At 36.4% G+C, this 12,871-nt stretch overlaps 1 protein-coding gene across 7 annotated transcripts in view; it reads left to right on the top strand.

Moving 5' to 3' along the window:
* Positions 1–12,871, top strand: part of ZFAT (zinc finger and AT-hook domain containing) — an 89,505-nt gene that overhangs the window by 61,946 nt on the left and 14,688 nt on the right. For 5 of the 7 annotated variants that reach the window (XR_013946173.1, XM_080579028.1, XM_080579029.1 and 2 more), the window contains exons 11-14: positions 820–908; positions 4,833–4,971; positions 10,158–10,276; positions 12,054–12,180. Coding sequence is in view for 5 of the 7 variants with exons in the window: in XM_080579028.1 (XP_080435154.1) it covers positions 820–908; positions 4,833–4,971; positions 10,158–10,276; positions 12,054–12,180 (474 nt within the window). In the remaining 2 variants the exon portion in view is untranslated. The other 2 variants (XR_013946174.1, XM_080579032.1) reach the window with 2 other exon arrangements.

Genomic DNA, 12,871 nt, shown 5'->3' with positions numbered 1-12,871 from the left:
GCTCTCTCTTGCCTTGTAGGACTGTATGTGAGACTGAGGGTTACTGCCGAGATTTAGATGAGAAAGGACAAAAAGTCATAATGAACAAGGCAAGCAGGCATCATTCAATCTGCTGCTACTAGAGCAACTTGTGCCCGTTGTCTTTAAAACTGTGTAAGCAAAAGTGAAAGGTGGGAACGCAAGGCTTCTGTATTATTTGCTGTATTAATCCTATTTCATTCTATGACACATTTTACTTCTCCTTAAGCCTGTGTAGAAATCGCTTCTAAAGTCATTTGAATCATTATTGGAAGAGTAGAGCTCAATATATAAGGAAATCTTGTGGTAAAAATAATGTGTCATGTCATACCCTACCAGAAATACACCAAGAAAGCATGCAGAGAAAACTGAGAAAATTTCAGTGTATTTGAATCGTAACAATTCAGTGCCGGAGACAGAAGTAGGGTAAACGCATGACCAAACACTGGTGTTTTAAAGATTTACAAAGCTGCTTTAAGAGTAGCAAAATAAAGGTGCCTGCAGTTGTAAATCCTCGATTTCCTTCTTCCATTTAGGCTCTGCTGTAGTGATTCTTTCTCTTTTTCCCCCAGGAGACTATTCCAGGAGCATCTGGACTAATTAATGCTTATAATTTGAAGATGACACTCAAGTCTTTTTTCTTCCTTACTGCTCTTAGCCCAAAATATAACCAAAATTTTGGAGAACAGCTGCCAGACTTAGAGTAGCGTTTATTTTGGAAATCATCTTTATGAGGAAATATAACCAGGAGATTTTGGAAAATTAAATAAAGTGATTCTGTTTTTTCTACTCCCATTTCAGGAAAGCAGTTTAAATGTACAGTGTGTGACTATACAGCTGCGCAAAAGCCACAGCTCCTCCGTCATATGGAACAACATGTCTCTTTCAAGGTAACAAAACATATTAATCATGGTTATTGATAACATTTGGAAATATATGGAAATTCAGGCAACAGTTTTAAAATTAGCACATTTTCCTCCCTGGTCACAATTACTAATGTAATTATTATGTAATTTATTAATTAAATATATATATATATTAATATTTTAGGAATTTTGCCTTTATATTCAGACTTCTGTGATAGATTTTTGTTCATAGACAATTTATATTTAGAATCTTTACTTGCCAAACTTATGTAAGTTTTGCAATATAAAACAAACATCACTGTCTTTTTCTGACTGTCATTCTTTGAGATATCTAATCTCATATATACCTAAAAATGTCCTGGGGAAGTAGGAAAGTAAATCCCATCCGTCACTGTTTGTTGCACACCTTAATCTCTGAAAGTTTGCCAGTCTCATGTGCTGTAGATGAGTTCATATACTTGAAGAAAATTGAACAGAATTAATTTTAAAGCACCCCATTTATCTGAAATGTGTCTTGGAAAGAATTTTGAAGATTGTTAATGTTTCTGTGAAGCGTTCAGATGAGAGATACATTTTTTGTTAATAAACTGTAGTATGGTTTTACTTCCAAATTTCATATTGGTTCTCAGCATGATAGGTCTTGATGTAATGAATTGTGAAATGTTATATTCAGAAAACAGAAATGATACGAGTTTCTTTTCCAGAAAAATCCAATATTTTGTATATATGAAAATGTTCATTTTAATATAACATTTTATCTTGGCAATGAACATATTTCGTATAGAAAACGTCATATTATTTTGATATGCAACATTTTTCATTATCTGACAAATTAGTTTGCTTCTGTAGAGAGTACCCTTCAACCATTCCTCCATAAGGCAGAAAGGAAGACAGTCTTTTGATTCATGGCTTGAATTTTGGAAGACAAGACAAATAAGAAAATGAAGCAAGTCATCCAGAGAGATAACAAATTTTGAACAAATACTTTTTCTTTCTTAAGTATGTGGTTTTACTGTATAATTGTATCCTTTATTTAAAATATTTTTTCATAGATGGACATACACATTAGTCTTTTTAATGGCTAATGAGATGAAAGTACTCATAATGCAACTCTTGAAACACTGATGGTTCTGACCTCAGGATAGGTTTTAGAACTGTTGACCCAGCGCCTCTTTGCAGCATTAAAATGCGGCTATTCAATGCATTATTAAGAGAACTGCAAAACGCTGAAAAGGAGTTAAAAAACTGTCTCTTAGTAACATTTTGCCTCCTTCTGGGATAGTTGCTTGCATGCATATCAAACTCAACAAGGTATGTCAGTAGTGATGTGACCTAATGATAATTTAATCCAGCCTATTTCCAAGCTCTGTGTCGCTAGAGTCACAAGGCCCTGGTGATTCACAGGTACCTCTAGAGAGTCTGGATATCAGGACACTCACAAAAGTGAATTCCAGAGCTGCAGAGACAAAAAAAAAAGAAGTTAGTTTGTTAATTGTCTGAGCATTGTTTTTTCTAACTGGACAGTGAGTTACGGCTGATAGCCGGAGTTCAGAATGCCAAGTAGCACATGTACTCATGTTTCTGGCTACTTCACTTCAAGATGTACTGGAAGAAAAATAACGTGTATTTAAAAAGCAATTATCAACATTTGATTGGTTCAATTTAAATTTAGGTATCTGAGGAATTGAAATGGATTGGATTTTGGGTTTTCTTTATGTGTACGTTTAAAGATAGATGAGATCTTGGTGGCTATTGTTCTGCTGCTTTTCCGGTCTACAGATCGTCACGTTGTATAGAACTTTTTGATTTCATTTCAGTTAAACCAAAGCAGGTCACAAGAGATTTTTCTTTGCATGGGAGAGGAAATGGCTCAAACATTCTTCTGGTAAACATCCAGTCAGTACTTACGCAGAATCTGAAGAAAAAGTGACATCTTGATGTAGTTAGAAAGATGTGCAGATGCAGAGTGACATAAAAAGTAGTAGAGTAGATGTGGATAACCAGAGAGAAAACAAATTAGATTAAGAAGGTGTTTAGGTTACGGTATGTGAAACTGAAAGGCAATGGAGACTAAGTTAGTTAAAAGATACTCAGAAGCAGCTAAATGCTACAAGGGAGGAATAGTTCAAAATAAAAACTGCTGCATTAATATAAAACAATGTAAAGATTTGGTAATATTACCTTTTTTGTTGTTGTTGTTCATATATACCATTTACTAATGCTTGTCACATTATTAAAAGTGTTGCTGTTACATGACTTCAGTACATTTTTTTGGTCAGTTAAAAAAATGTAATTTGCGTGGCTCTCAGCGTTTAGTGTACCTTTAGTCAAGTGGTTTTTTAAAACCTCTTTTGAAAAGAGCATTGCTAATCAACATACACTTCATCATTTAGTGTATTCTCACAAATATTAAAATTGCTGGCAGCCTTTCAGATAAAGAAGTTCCATTCAGATATATCATTCATTAATTTCTCTATATGTAGATGCATTGTAACTGCTGAAAACCATACCGGGTAGTGATATGTGCATGTCCTTTTTTACCGTTCTCAAATTCTGGCACTCATTCTTTTAGACAGATTTATTGCAATATCGATATTGGGCAGTTTTGTAAGATACATTCAGATAGTTTTTATTGTCAAGAATATTGTCATTTGACATTTTAGCAATTTTTTGTGACTGTCACGCTCCATCAGTTTGCACTGTAGATAGTAGTAGTGCAGTGAAGTTGCTGCTGTTGCACCAGTTATCATGCAGCTCAAAGGAATCGACAGGACATCCAGAAAACAGCCCTTTTCCAGTAGGGCTCGGAGACACTTGTGAAAGTTGCAGAAAATGGTGAAACTGGAATAGTCATGGGCAATAATAGAGGTCTTGGGGAGATTTCTCTGCCACAGATGGGATTTCCCCATATGTTTGTTTCTTGTCATGATATTTCATCCTCTGTACTCAGGTGAACTGTGCGAAGTAATCGTACTTAGTTGCCTTCCAGATAGCATAAAAGACTGCATGTTGTTCAGCTTCTTAATAGGCATTCCTGTACCAGCTGGTTTTTGATGACTAGCGTTGGGTGGGTCTGGTTGCTGTGCATGAAGCATTTTGCAGCCCATTCTGAGGAACTTTACTTTCCCCGAAGTCGATGTCCACGTTTCAGGCCTCAAATGGTTCTGCCCAGCTTCCTGAAACAGTTACCTGGCTCACTCAGTAGCTCCTCAAAAGCTAGCTTTAGGCACAAGGGCTTGTTTTCCATAATGTTTTCTTTAGCAGTGTCTGTCGCTGTCAGTTGAAGGGAGACATGTTCTTAAAAATTAATTAATTTAGGTCCCAAAACGTAACTCATACCACCAAGTCAGTACTGCTTGTCAGTGCTAGGTTAGAGGTTGGACCAGCTGATCTTAGAGGGCTTTTCCAACCTGAATGATTCTGTGCTTCTATGATTCTAAGTTGTGGTACAAACGTGAAATCCAGTGAAAGGCAAGCAGTAAAGAAGACAGCAGTAAAAGAAAGGGAAGAGATCAACTTTGTCAGCTGTGGGTGTCTGTTAAATCAGCTTGGGTGTACAGTCACGTTGTACCTTCATTTATTTTAGTTCTCTCACTCCCCCTTTTCAGACAAGAGTTACTTTGCTCACGGCAGCTGAGTCATTTACTTGTAGTCAAAAGTCTCTGCATGGTCAGATCATCAATTATGAAAATATGCGGTTTATTGAATTATGAAGAGTACTAATCTTGTAATCCTGAGAATACGTGGTGCCTTACATATAATGGCAAGCACTAAATTCTAGGTAAGATTTATTTACAACTTCCATTTACATTGAATTTTGGAAGGTCTCCATGGAAAATGCCCGATCTGGAAATCAGCAGGGTTTCTTTGGATCTAAACATCGCAGCTTAGACATGTTTGCTGAAGAAGTCAAGAAATGCTTTCTAATGTTTTCCTTTTTGCTCCTAGCCTTTCCGTTGTGCACACTGCCATTATTCCTGCAACATATCTGGGTCCTTGAAGAGGCATTACAACAGAAAGCATCCTAATGAAGAGTATGTAAACGTAGGTTCTGGGGAGCCTGCAGCAGAAGCCCTTCTCCAACAAGGTATAGCTCCCCTATATAGGACTCGTTATTGTTTTTTGCTGAAGCAAACTTGATTTAAATATAAGCTTTTGCAGTATGTACGTTCCTCTTTATTGCGTGTTACATTATAAATCATTACGACTTTCTAGTAATTCTGAAACTTATTCCTTGCAGTGTCTGAGTGCAGGTAAAGAAAACTTGCTGCTTGTCTGATTCCCTTAAGTAGTTTTGCTGCTTTACACTGGCCAGATGAACCAAAGCAAACAATTGACTCTGCAGTCAGATACTTTTCTGAGTGTAAAATGTACTGAGCGGTACATGAAGCACAAAACTTCTTTGGTTCTAGTGCCTGGTGTTGAGGATATAAAGCCAAATTAAATATAAAATTGTGTTGAAAATATTTTAGTGTTTATTAGAGTTAATTTTATTACTTTGCTTCTTTAGAAGGTGTTTTTCCTATTTTATTTCTTTTTAACAAAAAACAGAAGAATTTTTCAGGAATTCTGAAACCAGAAATAACCTATCGTACATCTTTGTCTATCAATTTCTGAGCAGAAGTGTGTTGTAGAATTTTGCAATTATTTTCACAGGCAGCGAAGGTCAGCAGAGAAGCTGCAGTTGTTTCAAAGGTGTAATAGTTACGTGGTCGGTACACAAAGTCACTGTTCTGTAGTAGGGCTGGTGAAAGCAGAACTCTGCAATATCCAGAACTTTGTTTAACTTGTCGAATTTCTGAGCAGTAAAAGGAATTATTTGTCCATAGATTGAATTCTATAAATACGATCCTTAATTTTGTATTAACAATGTTTTTGAACAAATAAAATTAATCATATACTGATTAACTTTTCCTTTCCCCTGTGGGAGCCAGATAACTGCACTTCCGAAAATACAATTTTTTCATTTCAGTGGAAAAGAATTAAAGTTGAGAATGCAGGAATCTTCTAATAATGAAGACATTGGAATGAGCTTAAAGGGAACAGCCTTTAATTTTTTCTGTGGTAGACGTTGTCATCTTTGACTTTGCATCCTTCTTTCTCTTCCTTTCCTTACAGAGCATTCACGTTTCTTGTACTACCACTAGTGCTGTGCTTGCTTCCCAGATACTGACCTGCTGTGTATGGTCGATAAAAGGGCTTCAAGCCCATGTAGTAGCTACTGAGCCTGTGCTTCTTACCATAGCTCTGTCATGAAGAAAGCCATACTAGTGGCTGCACTTTTCCCCCATGCAACCACCCTTGCCGGCTCCATTCCCTAATATGTGACCCATTGTGTGGAGTGTTACCTGTGGACTAAAAATAAAAACGGGAGACCTGCAGACTTCTTATCAGAATGTAGAAAGATGTTTTTTTTTTTTTTCTAAAATGTCTTGGTATCACACTGGGGAAAAGAATGTTCCTTTTGGGAGACTGAGTTGGGATTTGCATTTGGAGTTGATATACATGAATGCTATTGAAGTTAATAAAAATTTTTCCTAATTTTGGGATAAGATTTTCTGAATCTGGCTCGCAGCACAAACAGATCAATGTGGACGTATTATTATACAGAATGACAAGGTGTGTGTTTCTGAGTTGCTTGGGTCAGCAGTTGCTGCAACCTGCTGCCCAACTAGCCTCTATCAAGTTACAATTTACCATATTCATAGACCTGAAAGCAATTTTGGAAAATTATTCATGTATTCCTATAAGGGGAAAAAGACCATTCAGAGCCAGTATCAAACAAGTCCTTTGAAATTAAAGGACTGCAGACAAACAAGAAAAGGCAGGAGAACCAGCAAATAAATGGGTTTGGAAACAAATTGAGAAGGGAAACTAACAAAGATTAGCACCTAATGAAAACTGTCTATCCCTATTCATCTTTTTGTGTTCTGCCTCTTCTAAATTACTGAGCCCAGAGTGAATTGTCTCAGATGTGCTCATCTTTTATTTTCCACTCTCATCACCTGGTTTATGACTGACTGCATTGCAGACATTCCAAATACCTTGACTGGAAACACCTACAGGAGTGTAAACTGCTGGATTCTGCTCTAGATTCCTCGAGTGCTCAAAGAATAGAAGAGGGAACAGGCTGCTATGAGCAACTGTCTTGCAAGGGACAGGCAGTAGTATTGCTCTTCTGGGTTTATGTTAGAGATTAGGATCAGAAAAATTCCTTGGTGGTGGTGGTTTGTTTTTTTTTTTTGTTGGCTTTCTTGGTTGGTTGGTTGGTTTTCTGTTTGTTTTGTTGTTGGTGGTGATGGTTTTTTTTTGTTTGTTTTGTTTTGTTGTGTTTGTTTTTTAAGAAAGTCTATGAAAATGACATTTATTTTGGTATTTTAAAATAATAAAGAAAAATATATACTATAAGAATTTGATGCAATCTGCATAGGGAATAACTGGGCATTCCCTTACTATTTTCCCCTACTAACTTTCTCATTTGTTAGCTTCCTTTTTTAGTTCAATTTGTTCTCTAGTACTGGGCCAGTCACATACATTTTTTTCTACAAATTGTTTATTTGCTTGTAACTTAATTTCACTGCCATCCCTTGCTTTGCATGCTCTGGAAGATGTTTTTTCTGCTTTTGTTCACGCAGCAACTTGTGCAGTACGTACGTATGATCTATTTGTGGCCTCTGTGTTCTATTGCACCACTGTCACCACTCTAGCAGACAATAGCAGCTGTCTTAAGAAAATGTTGGGCATGAGCTGTATAATATTTGTGTGCATTGCTGTGTTACAGACATCAGATTTGGTATGAAAAGTAGATAAGGTGTGTCATTTATTGGCTCTCTATACGTTCCCAATTAATTTTAAAGAATTGTGTGAAAATTAATTTTCCTGAGCTTTGATAGCAATTCTCTGATATAGAGTTATATATTATCAGTTTGACTCTGTGCTTCCATAGTTGTTCTTTAATTAAAGTCACAGTGACAAAAGTTGCAGCTTTAATTAGTCTGGTGTATTGTTATAATAGTTCCAGTATCAAATGATGTGGGCAAGTCCTCTCTTTTACAATGGTGTTTTTGCTAATAATACAGATTAGCGTGGAATGAGTATTTTGTTTCATTTTCTCTAACCGATAATATCTTTGTCCTAATCTGAACCAAGGTATTTTGCTTTTGTGAACTGCAGAGTTTTAAGCTCACTAACAGAGAAATTTTATTAGTATTGTTCAGAGACAGAGTATTGGGCATCTGCTGTAATAGTGAAGTTTGGTGAAGACTTGCACTCGAGGGAGAGCAAAGACTGGAAATCCTAGAGGAATAATAAGTGTCAATGGAAACACCCTTGTAACAGAGGGTAGTTATCTTCTGTTTTACCAAAATAGAAAGTTTCTTTTCACCTGGTAGAATGCCAAATGGTAAATTTCCATTACTGTAAAACGAAACGATTTTTCTAATCGCCTTATTCATAAAAGACTATGTGCAGTGAGAACTTGGTTTATAACCAGCTTATGCGAGTATGTTTGAAGCATTTGAATGTGATGGGTAAGAGTCATCATTTGCCATCTGGTGCAGAAACCAAGATCTGACATTTGACCAAATGACTTCCATAAGAAAAAGAAGTAGAGGCTTTTTAATCTAGTGTATAAATCTGAACACTTACGATTTCATCATGCTCAGTTTTTGTGTTTTTTGTTTGTTTGTTTGTTTTGCTTTTTTGTTTAACCCATAATGCTGCATAATCATTAATCATTGTGCTAAACTCATGCCATTTATCACTTTGTAAGTAAACAGAAAACCTAGGTTTACAGTTCTATATGTTAACATAAACAGCAGAAACCCGAAAAAGCAAAGATAGTTGGGTGCAGATGGCAGGTTGTTAACTCTTCTTGGTTTGCTTTAACAACATGCCAGGAAACTTAATGTTTGCTTGAAACTTGAGAAAGCTAGAACAAGGATCTTCAAGGAGGTACTTTTTTTTTTTTTTTCCAAAACCACTAAAGTATTTCTCTGCTGTGCATGTTAAAAATTAAGGTTTCACTGCTGTTTATAAGCACTTGCAAAAAAAATATACCAGCGCTTACTGAAAGAGTACAATTGTGCTATAGTTTGGGGCTGCATCCTGAAAGCCAGCAGACCAGGGCTTTGTAAGAAACCAGGGAACCAATTTTTAAACCTAAAACTTCAAGAGACCCCAGTCCTCTAGATTTTTTGAATATGCATGCAATTTACATTTGAAGCTGCAACAAGGTGCAATGGAGCAAATATTTAAAACAGTCTCTAAGGAACTCTGTGATTTGAAATAAAAGAGTATTCAGAGTACCAAAGTATTTGTTTATATTTATTTAATACTTGTGATAGGCTTTGTTTGTGTTGGACCTGAAGCAGAACATAAGTCGTAGGAACCCTTGGTCTCCACAGACGTTTTCCTTGGAAACTTGGACTCATCTCTGTGAGTGCTGCTTAGTCTGAGTTTCAAGCAGAATCACGAGTGTGGGAATGATTCTGCACAGGCTGAAACATCCCTTATTTTTACAGTGAGTTTGCTTGTGAGCAAACCGAAGAATGGGCTGAGGTTGATCAAACTTAGTACGTTGTCATTCATTGGAAAAGCTTTTCCCTTTCTAATGCCTGTGCCACTTCTAGAATGGCTTTTGTTAGCAAAGCAACGGCTAGCAAGCACAAGCTCTTGCCCAGGAGATAAGTTATTATTTACTTTGCAATTTAAGTTCTTTCTGTTGCGTTCTGGCTTCCTTTAACATCTAGCTCCATAGACTTGAAACCAATACTTTTTATGTGGACCTAATTACAGAAATGAGGCAGTATCTCAGACTGATGCAGGTAGCTGTATGTTCCTGCTCCTTCTTTCTAATTGGTCTGTGGTAGGGGTTCCCTATGCAGAGAGGTGTAGAGGCAGGTAAAGATGGGAAGAGCATTCCTGCAACTTTGCATCCATCACAGGGAGGCGTGCAGGCAGGGATGCAGGATTGCTAAAACTTTCCAGATAGGTGAGTTGCTCCAGACTCCCTCTATTACCAAAATTCCATCATCCAAAATTGTCTTTTAAGCATTGTACACCTACTTCATTGTTTTTTGTTTGTTTGTTTGCTTGTTTGTTTGTTTGTTTTTGTTCCTCTTCTTGAATGTTGGACTGATGGTGAAAGCAAAGCTTATTGAATTACAGTTGTGTGGCTTAGTAGGGATGGAGTCAAATGAAATGTGTCTTTACTGCCTTGAAAAGTACTTAATATAAGAATAACCAAATTAATTTATTTTTGTTTCCTTGTAGGTGGCATTAAGTGTCCTGTTTGCAGTTTTGTTTATGGTACAAAATGGGAGTTCAACAGACATCTTAAGAACAAGCATGGAATGAAGCTGGTGGAACACGATGGGGAGACAAAGTGGGAGGTAAAGCAAAGTTGTCATGGCTTTGGCCCTAAGATTTTAAAACGTTATGGAGAGAAAGTTAAAAAATATTCAAAAATGCGTTCTCAACTCTATTTAAGATCAGGAAGTCATGTGGTCTCTTAGCTCCATTTTGAATACATACACTGCTGTCACTGTTAATCTTGACTGCTTTCATAACTGGTAGGATTAACAATGTTGTAAGTGCTTATTTCTGTATAGGGAGGGCTCAAATCCTCTGCTGCACAAAGACTGAAAATTTTAGCAAAAAATCATAAAACTGAAAAAACTTACTGCCTTTACTATATGCCAAATATTCACTGATGTTAAGTCAAAGATGCCCAAAGCTGTGAGGTTATATTGAATTAATAAAAGAAGCTTATGACTTGGTCCAGACAATGTTAGACTAGAATGTTAGACCTGAATTTGTAAGTGAATAAGCTAAAAATGATATTATATGAAATATTTGATTATATTAAACAGTTATTATAGAGAGGAAGTCTTCCACCATTTATTCTGTGCTTCTGGATTCAGTCCAAAGCATGTCGGAGTCACAGTATCAATGATTAAGATCAGAGCTTAAAAAATTGAAATTAGACTTTAGAAGTTAGGTCAGGAAAACAAAGCAAAACAATAAAACAATCAAACCACCACCTGGATTTTCTCAGTTTGGGTGGGGTAGTGCAGCTACCTTAATCAGCCATAACATTTTAAGCTGTAACATGGGTAGCAATTTGTTTTAAAATGAAAACTGTTACTGTCTAATGTCTAATTAGACTTGCTGTCTAATAAAGCAAGGTTGAGAATAGATGCAGAAGCTGTGACAAAACCACAGAATTATCCAGATCTTATATTAAAAATCCCAGTTAGCATGCTGAGTATGCCATTGCCTGATTAGGCTGTTGTTGGTGTCCAGCGACAGGGAAATCCAGAAGTCAGTGGCAGTTGTCTGATCTCCACAGTTTAAGACCCATTCTGGATTTCAGGCCATCTAGCCCTAAGCATAAGCATAATGCCTGATTTGGAAGTGCCATCCTGCAAGTTTGTGTTCAACAGTTCTTCAGTATCCATGAACAGAGGGTAAAATCCTCAAAACTATCACAGTAGGTTCTGTACGGACAGTTATTCAAAGATGAAAGGGCAAGTATTTTAAAATGCATCCATTTGCATTTCACAAACTGTTCTACGTCCACCCTCCCAGTTGATGCCCAAACATGAAAAAGTAAGAGGGCCCCAAGGATTTGAGCCTGTCTCTGCTATTGGAACTGCTATAAATAAAAAAGTCCCATCGGGGGAGAAGTAGATGTAAACAGCTTGTCTTGAAAAAACATGGTTATGGAAAAGATATTTTTTTTCTAAAATAAAATGCCATTTTCAAATGTAAGAAGCATTTTACCAGATCTGCAAAGACAAGTCAAAGACAAGAATTAGACTAATTTTGCCCAAAATGTCCTTATTAGATCATGACACAGCAGAAGTCTGTTATTAGGTATAAAATAACTATGCAACAGAAATGAAGTCAAGATCATTTAGTGTGTTGAAAACAACCCTTGGGGAAAAATCTCGAAGAATAAAACTTTAAGGTGATATCCCAACTTCTAGATAATGTTTCTCATGAATTCTGTTTCACCCTTGATTTCTATAACTCTTGTTACAATAATTAATGTCCAAAATTCATTCCTTTGAACTCATAACTTCAGTTGTTCTCTAATTTGCTAAAAAAAATTGCAATTCTATGCTTCTCTGATTATCCATGCATTGACTTGGTTTTGTTTTCAAGTTAACTGCCGAAGTTTCTGAAGAAGCATCCACTCAGTATCTCCATATCACAGAGGCTGGAGAAGACGTTCAAGGCACCCAAGCTGCTGTAGCTGCATTGCAGAACCTTAGATATACTTCTGAAAATGGTAAATTACCTGTTTGGGGGTTGGAATACCAAATATCTTTTTTCATAAATATCTCATTCTTTTCAGTATACTGGGTAATATGTGATATCCTGTGAAACTGTTAAAAAAGATGAAATTTGTCATCCAGAACTTATTTCTGGGGGTTTTATATTTTGTCTTCAAGGGTAAGTAATGAGAAGTGACCATTGCTTATGAATTTCTGTGTCCTTAAGTCATTAATACTTATCACACTCTACTTTGCACTTTATTATTAGATGTGTGGAATTTCCTGCTTGTATTATTGAATATATTGTGAAATCAGCTGTCTTGGCAAAGTAGATGGTGTGTATCTAATGGCAATTCCCTTGCTATCATTTTTCTTCCTGCTTAAGTCAGCCAGCCTGCAGAAGTGACACAGTGGAATAGCTCATTTACCATGTTCCTAGGACAGTACTAAGAAACTTAATTCTAATGATGCAGAAAACAGAGTAAGCTGTTTCAGTATCACATTGAATAAGAACAAGAGAGGATTTAGATCATGATTACTAAGTCGGGAATAAGAAAAACTAGAAGAAAAGAAGAAAAATGTTCATGTTTCTGAGAGTATTAAAACATCAGAGACTAGAATCAGTGTTCATATATTTTGAATGTATGAGTAAATGCAGTGGCTATCAGAAGATTGCATTTTACAATTGTGAACTTTACTGTTCAT

The sequence above is a fragment of the Anser brachyrhynchus genome (genome assembly GCF_964034855.1).
Source record: "Anser brachyrhynchus genome assembly, chromosome: 2".
Classification (NCBI taxonomy): Eukaryota; Metazoa; Chordata; class Aves; order Anseriformes; family Anatidae; genus Anser; species Anser brachyrhynchus.
The sequence above is the reverse complement of the archived record's forward strand: the minus strand, read 5'-3'. Positions and strand labels throughout refer to the sequence as shown.